The sequence below is a fragment of the Tinamus guttatus genome, unplaced genomic scaffold (genome assembly GCF_059628265.1).
Source record: "Tinamus guttatus ecotype Peru unplaced genomic scaffold, ASM5962826v1 Tinamus_guttatus_pri_ptg000095l, whole genome shotgun sequence".
NCBI lineage: Eukaryota > Metazoa > Chordata > Aves > Tinamiformes > Tinamidae > Tinamus > Tinamus guttatus.
In genome coordinates, this window is record NW_028288629.1 from 328633 (window position 1) to 336507 (window position 7875).

At 51.3% G+C, this 7875-nt stretch overlaps 2 protein-coding genes across 2 annotated transcripts; both read left to right on the plus strand.

Annotated features, from left to right (window-relative positions):
- Positions 1-886: 886 nt before the first annotated feature.
- On the plus strand, positions 887-1808 carry LOC148595477 (olfactory receptor 14J1-like). The gene has a single exon (XM_088520630.1). The coding sequence runs from the start codon at positions 1233-1235 to the stop codon at positions 1806-1808; it is 576 nt and encodes a 191-aa protein (XP_088376756.1). The 5' UTR covers positions 887-1232.
- A 4877-nt stretch (positions 1809-6685) lies between these two features.
- LOC148595478 (olfactory receptor 14J1-like) lies at positions 6686-7618 on the plus strand. Its single transcript, XM_088520631.1, has one exon. It carries the CDS (start codon positions 6686-6688, stop codon positions 7616-7618), a length of 933 nt encoding a protein of 310 aa, XP_088376757.1.
- Positions 7619-7875: the final 257 nt, after the last annotated feature.

Below are 7875 nucleotides of genomic sequence, written 5' to 3' on the forward strand. Positions count from 1 at the left end.
GTGTTGCCAGTCCTTTGGCTCTTGCCCTGTGGTGTCCTGCCAGGCTGCCCCCTTCCCTCCAGAAAGGCTCTGCTGTTTCATGGCCGTTCTGTGATACCTGGGTGACCCGTGAAGAAGCTGCAGAGATGCTGAGGGTATGGAGGTGGTGGTGGGAGGCTGTCCAGGAGCAGCTGGAATGAGCCCTGTGTGTCTTTGGCCAGGAGTGTGGAGCCCTCCCTTAGGTGTATGGAGACAGGGTGAGAAATTTGGAGATGGGCACTTAGAAACTGCACAGCTCTGCTCTCAGCAGGGCCTGTCTCCTTTTAGGGCACCATATGAGCACGATGACACTCTAGCTCAAGGAGACCGGTGCACAGGACATCTGGGAACAAAACATAACAGACAAATGAGATGTCCCGACTCTGCACATAAGTGACTGGGGATGCATTCCTCTAAGGACTCAGAGTTGAAATGTGAAGGATTTGTCCTTTAGGGAACACTCCCGAGGAGTAACAAGGACATCTCAAAGAAACTAAAAATTACTGTTCCTCAAACCTCTTTGCTTACCCTTGGGAGTAAAGATGCTGAAAAGCTCATCCACATCTTGAATGGATCTCACCTGCCAGAAAAGGTAAAACATCCAAAAGTGTGGCCTCCGTTCCCCACTTCCCACTACTGTTCAGCACAGACTGCTCTCGAGTTGAGGTCTCTGCTCCTCACAGCACACTCAACCGGTGAAAATGGAGCTCAAGCAAAGGAACTGCACTAAGACATTCTTACTAAAGAGAGGCAGTGGTGGGCAGGGTCATAAAGGAAATGACTTTGGAATTTTATTTCTTGTAAAGTCCCTCCTAACTTTTCATTGTTTTCTGTTCCTTAGACAGGAACACATAACTACAGGGAGCTAATGTCCAACAGCAGCTCCCTCAACGAGTTCCTCCTCCTGCTATTTGCAGACATGCGGGAGCTGCAGCTCTTGCACTTCTCGCTCTTCCTGGCCATCTACCTGGCTGCCCTCCTGGCCAACGGCCTCATCATCACAGCCGTAGCCTGCGACCACCGCCTCCACACCCCCATGTACTTCTTCCTCCTCAACCTGTCTGTCCTTGACCTAGGCTCTATCTCCATAACCATGCCCACATCCATGGCCAATTCCCTGAGGGATTCAACAGACATTTCCTATTTGGGGTGTGCTGCCCAGGTCTTTTTCTTCTTTTTTTTTAGTAGCAGCAGAGTATTTTCTCCTCACTGTCATGGCCTATGACCGCTACGTTGCCATTTGCAGACCCCTGCACTATGGGACCCTCCTGGGCAGCAGAGCTTGTGTCAAAATGGCAGCAGCTGCCTGGGCCAGTGGGTTTCTCCATGCTCTCCTGCACACTGGGAACACATTTTCCCTACCCCTCTGCCAAGGCAATGTGGTGGGGCAGTTCTTCTGTGAGATCCCCCAGATCCTCAAGCTCTCCTGCTCACACTCCTACCTCAGGGAAGTTGGGCTTCTCGTGGTTACTGGCTGTTTAGCCTTTGGGTGTTTCATTTTCATTGTGGTGTCCTACATGCAGATCTTTGCTGCTGTGCTGAGGATCCCCTCTGAGCAGGGCCGGCACAAAGCCTTTTCCACCTGCCTCCCACATCTGGCTGTGGTCTCCCTCCTGATCAGCACGGCAGCATTTGCCTACCTGAAGCCCCCCTCCATCTCTTCCCCAGTTCTGGATCTGGTAGTGACTGTTCTGTATTCGGTTGTGCCTCCATCATTGAACCCCTTCATCTACAGCATGAGGAATAATGAGCTCAAGGAAGCCCTGAGGAAATTCATCCAGTGGGTCTAACCTCAACATCAATACCTCTACCCAGAAAATTTGCATCAAGGGTTCATGTTGTGCCATTATTTATTTCTTACTTTTTTTTTGTTTTTCCCTGTAGCATTCCTGTAAAGGAAAATGAATGTTCTGGTTCATGTCACTTGTCCTCAGGAATCTCTCATTTCAATCTGACTCTTGGGCATTTTGAAGTCCCACTGAGTCTCTTTCCCACCCTGACAAGCAGCAGTTGTGGCAGGGCCAGGGCTCTCATGCTGTGCTGGCAGCAGGGTGGGCCTGGAGGGACTGTAGGCAGCCAGGGAGTGGATCTGCTGGGAACAAGGGAGAAAGAGAGGGATCAGCCTCATTGCAGGGCCTCCTGCTCCTGTCAGGGAGCTTCTGCCCTTGTCCTTGGAGTTGTCCTGCAGGGCCCAGGCTCTGACGGACGCTGCTCATGTGCTCCCCAATGCCGCTCTTTGGAGCCACATCGCAGAGCCAGGAGGAGGAGAGATTTCCCCTCATGTTCTGGAAGGCTGTCCTCTCCTTACCCCACAGGGATTTCCCAAAACCATTCTTTCAGGAACATCTCCAGATGGTGCCAAAGGCTGTGAAATGTCTCAAAGAGAGCCTTGGAGAGGTGCCTTCTGCACCCCTGCACCATCAGGTCTCTTCTCTGGGCAGTCCAGTGTGGGAATCTAGGACTTGAGAGTGATCCAGGGCAGGATCAACGTCCTGTGGTCTGTAACAGCACAAAGTGTGGCTGCACGTTGAGATGCTTTGAGGAGCCTCAAAACCCATATCTACAGTCGGTGGCACCTTCAGTAGCAGAAGGATGGAGGACTGGACAGGACAGGACACAGCCTTTGTCCTTGAGGGTCCACTGGAGAATCTCTCTTTACAAAACTCCTCAGAGGGGTTTCTCAGACTGTGGTGCTCAAGATAGAGACGAGACATCAGAAAGGAGCCAATATGCCCTTCAACACATTATCTCGAGGGCTTTATTTGGGGGCGATGGCTCTTGCCGTGCTAGGTAGCGATGCTGACGGTAGCATACAAACATGATGCTGCATGCAAAAATTGTGTGCAAGTTTAGAAATGAGGATTTTATTTTTCAATTATTGCACTGATGATACTTTAGAGACATCTTTAAACCCTACTTTAACAGGGATATATTTAGTTTGTGCCAAAACAGAGCATTTCCTTGAAGCTGCTCCCCCGACTTTCCACACCAGTTGAAAGAGGACGACACCTCCAAGAGTGACGTGCTCTGTGCAGAGAGTGAGGGTGGCAGGGACAGCAGTGGGCAGGGGGGCTTTTCTGAGCACTGGGCTCTGAGTGGGACAAAGAAACATCCTGTTTAGTGCTATAGGCCTGATTATAACAGAAATTTTAGAAAATGTCTTTAAAAAAAAAAGCTAGAAAGAAATTAAGAGAAACAATTTAAGCAATTTTTCTTTTCTTACACTTTCCACCTTTTTTTCTATTTTAGCACACCAGACTTCAGCATGATCATTTGTTCTTGAAAAGGGAAGTGATTTTCAGAAGTGGGTGGGATGCAGTCCCAGAGTCCTGCACAGCTGGTGCCATTCCAGGTGCCGTGGTCCCCTGTCCCCACCCTCCCTCTGCAGCTCTGAGGGGCTCTGCTCTCCCGCAGGTCCCTGCGAGAGCTCTCAGGCTGATGCAGGTCACTCAGAGACACTGGGACATCTCCAAGTCCTTCTGGGTGCTGGTGCTCGGACACTTGAGCTCTGCGTGCAAAGATGAAGGACTGTTTTGAGTATTTTGCAGGAAGGAAAGAGTGGAAATCTTCAGGAAGTTTCTGAATCTGCTCAAAGAACAATTTATCTGCCCTTGCCTTTTAGTGTCCACTGCTCTCTCTATTGGGCTTTAGAGGAAATCTCTGTGATCGCCCCCATATTTTCTATGCCTTGAATACATTAATCATTCCTGCAGCCCCTCTGGGCAGCCCCTCTCCCAGCACAGCACTCACCCCCACTCCAGGCATGTTCTGCCCCTGGAGGTCTCCTGTGCTCCGTGGTGGCTCCATAGCCCCTTCCAGCAGGATGGGCGTCTGTCCCAGCTCTGTAATGAGTGGGACTGTCCTCAGCAGATCCCTCCTGAGCACTCACCCTCCCCTGACCAGGCATTCTTGAAAGATGTATCACATTTGCTCTATCAGAGCAATAAACACTAGCCCGTGCCTGGGACAACTCTGTCTCTTCAGATGTCACCTGGTGTCAGCAGGCAATTGACTCCCACCTTGCATCTGATGTGGTTACAGCAGAAGCTTAGATGAGGACCTCCCATGCAGTCATTGTTGGAGTTCATCTTACAGATTGGGAAAGGGGAATCCCACAACGTTTATGTTCCTGAAGTTCTGGGCAGGGAGCTGAATCCCACCACATGCCAGGGGCTTCTAAACCAGCATGACATGTCCATATTGACAGATTGGAATCAATATCTGAACCATGGTTAAATGAACTCCCTTCTTGTCCCTATCTAGGTGTCCTGTCTAGCTGAGAGATGTGTATGAGGGCTTTCAGAGTAGGATATTTCGAACTCTTGCAAATAAAAGGTAGAAAATTTCTGATGAGAGCAATTGCCCTCCTAGCCTCAGTCTTCCTTCAATACTTAGAGATGGAACACCAGGGAGTGTTGAAGTCTATTCCAGTGATAACTTCCCAGGAATAATGAGCACAAAGGGATAGAGAAATTGTTGAATTCAGCTGGGACTCTACCTCTGAGCCCTTGCTCAGGAGCAGCATCTGGAGACAGACACAGCTCGTGGCAGCACTGCCCAGAGACAGCGAGTGCAGGAGCAGCTCCTGTGCCAAGAGCAGCAGGGCTGCGGGCACTGCCTGCTGCTGCGGGCAGCAGGAGAGAAGGCAGCGAGAGGGGAACGGCAGTGTGGAGCGGGAGCAGAGGTTGTTGTGGGGAAACTTCTCCAGCCCTTGACACGGTGAGTCTCTGCCTGCAGGGCAATGCTGCTGATCTTCCTGGAGGGCTCTTCTGAATTCAGTGCATGTAATCATGGATTGGGATTTTAATGGTCTCTCTCCTGGATTATTCAGGGCATAACAGGCTGAGGAGATGCTTCAGAGCAGGGATTCCCTGCCACACACTCACAGGGACAGGGCATCCTGCTCCCTTCTCTCAGGGAAGACGCAGGGGTGTGAAGCTGCAGTTTGCACCCAGCTCTGCACGGGCTGTGATTGAGAGCAGCATCCCCCAGGCCCAGGGTGCTGTGTGCCCGGGACAGTGACTCTGCAGCCTGCGAGGGGCAGCACTGCCCAGGGTGCTCCCCACAGCGCGGCGGGGAAGCACTGCGTGGGGAGACAGACACCCGTGAGGGCAGGTTCATTCTGCTGCTAAGAGGCTGCTGCAGAGTGAAGTCTGCTCACAGCTCCAGCTTATACACAGGGCATGTGCGAGGGGTCCTTTACAGGAGCAAGATCAGAAGGGCCACTTGAAAGGGAAGGAGCTTTCCTTCCTCTCTCTGCTCTTTCAGCCTCCTTAATATTGCAGGGGGAATGAAGGAACAAGTTTTCTGTTTTGGCAGGGAACTGGGAGTCCTAGATCTTCATGCCTAGAGATCAATAGGTCTGTGAGAAGACTTAGCAAGCTGCTTCATGCCCACCTTAGCCTACAGGTAGCATCCATATCATCTTTGTGGACTCATAGGACCTAAAGTGACTGACTGCTTAGGATCTGCAACTGCAGAGCTGCCCCTGGACATGGCCCAGAGGTTTCTGTAGGGCAGAACTGAGCACACAGAGGGTGATACGATATGGGATCTGTGAGCAATGGCAGGGACAGGACACTGGGTTAGAGGAAGAGCTGGTGGCAGCGACAGCCGCAGGCAGCAGAGATGGGCAGGGAAGGGGCAGGAGGTGCAGGGCAGGGAAGGGGCAGGAGGTGCAGGGCAGAAGCCTCCTCTGCAGCCAGACCTGCAGCAGAGGAGAGGGGCAGCTCTCCTGCCACAGGTCATTGCCTGCCGCCCCACCAAAGGGCTAAGAGGGACTGCCCTGCGACGTCCCCCTTGGAGAGGTGACATACCCAGCTGGTAAAGTGAAAGTTTTCCAAAAGGGCCTCTCTGTCCGTCTCCTTGCCTCCCTTGGCAGCACATTGATGGTGTTGCTCCTTGTTTCCCCTCCCGTCCATGCTTTTCCTGTTCTTGCTCTCAGCTTTTTGCAGCTGGATGTTTTCAGCTGCAGTTCAGATACTGATGCTACAAGTTGTGGAACAGAGGGGTCTGCATGGGAGTGAGATTTCACAAGCCCCCTTTTGTCCTGTGGAGCTCCTGGAAATGCAGCCTGTGAGCCTAGGAATTGCACTGACTCTCCCTTAAGGAGAGCCCGTATTCAGTGCTAACGCTCCCTTTGCTGTTTCCCTGTGGTGTCCCGCCAGGCTGCCACCTGCCCTCCAGAAAGGCTCTGCTGTCTCATGGCCTATCTGTGATATCTGAGCAATGTGTGAGGAAGCTGCCGAGATGCTGAAGGTATGGAGGTGGTGGTGGGAGGCTGTCCATGAGCAGCTGAATTGAGCCCTGTGTGTCTCTGGCCAGGAGTGTGGAGACCTCCCTTAGGTGTGTGGAGAAAGGGTGAGAAATTTGGAGATGGACACTTTGAAACTGCACAGCTCTGCTCTAAGCAGAGCCTGGTCTCCTTTGAGGGCAGCATAATAAACACGATGATCCTCTAGTTCAAGAAGACATGAGTACAGGACAGATGGGAACAAGACTAATAGATAAACAAGATAAACTGCACTAAGACACTCTTATTAAAGAGAGGTAATGGAGGATGGTGTCAGACAACTGAATGACTTCAGGGCTTTCATCTTCAAAAGTTTCTCTTAACTTCTCCATATCTTCTATTCTTTAGACAGTCCCACATGACTGGAGGGAGCTAATGTCCAACAGCAGCTCCCTCAATGACTTCCTCCTCCTGCTGATCTCAGACAGGCGGGAGCTGCAGCTCTTGCACTTCTCACTCTTCCTGGCCATCTACCTGGCTGCCCTCCTGGCCAACGGCCTCATCATCACAGCCATAGCCTGCGACCACCGCCTCCACACCCCCATGTACTTCTTCCTCCTCAACCTCTCCCTCCTCGACCTGGGCTCCATCTCCACCACTGTTCCCAAAGCCATGGCCAATTCGCTGTGGAACACCAGGGCCATTTCCTATTTGGAATGTGCTGCCCAGATATTTTTCTTCCTCTTTTTGTTGGGAGGAGAGTTTTTTCTCCTCACAGTCATGGCCTACGACCGCTATGTTGCCATCTGCAGACCACTGCACTATGGGACCCTCATGGACAGCAGAGCTTGTCTCAAAATGGCAGCAGCTGCCTGGGCCAGTGGCTTTCTCTATTCTCTCCTGCACACTGTGAACACATTTTCCATACCACTGTGCCAAGGCAATGTGGTGGAGCAGTTCTTCTGTGAGATCCCCCAGATCCTCAAGCTCTCCTGCTCATACTCCTACCTCAGGGAAGTTGGGCTCATTGGGGTTACTGGCTGTTTAGTCTTTGGGTGTTTCATTTTCATTGTGGTGTCCTATGTGCAGATCTTCAGAGCTGTGCTGAGGACCCCCTCTGAGCAGGGCCGGCACAAAGCCTTTTCCATGTGCCTCCCACACCTGGCTGTGGTGTCCTTGTTTGTCAGCACTATATTGTTTGCCCACCTGAAGCCCCCCTCCATCTCCTCCCCACTTCTAGATATGGTTGTGTCCATTCTGTACTCGGTGGTGCCTCCAGCCCTGAATCCCCTCATCTACAGCGTGAGGAACAAGGAGCTCAAGGAGGCACTGAAGAAACTCATCCAGTGGGTACAAGGTCAGTGGTAACAACTGTTTCATTCACTCACCAGGATATCTGGTATCAAGACTGTATTTTATCCATTTCTTTCTTTTTTACTTCTCTTTTACATCCATCTTAAAATAATAAATAATAAAATAAAGATACCTAGTTTTTTTCATGTCTGCACAGGAATCTCTCATTTAGCACTTAAACCTAGACCATGATAAAGCAGGAAGCCAGGCTTCCCCCTTCACTAGCAGAGAGGGGGGATTCTCTGAGCCTCTTCTTTGAGCTCCCTTGGATG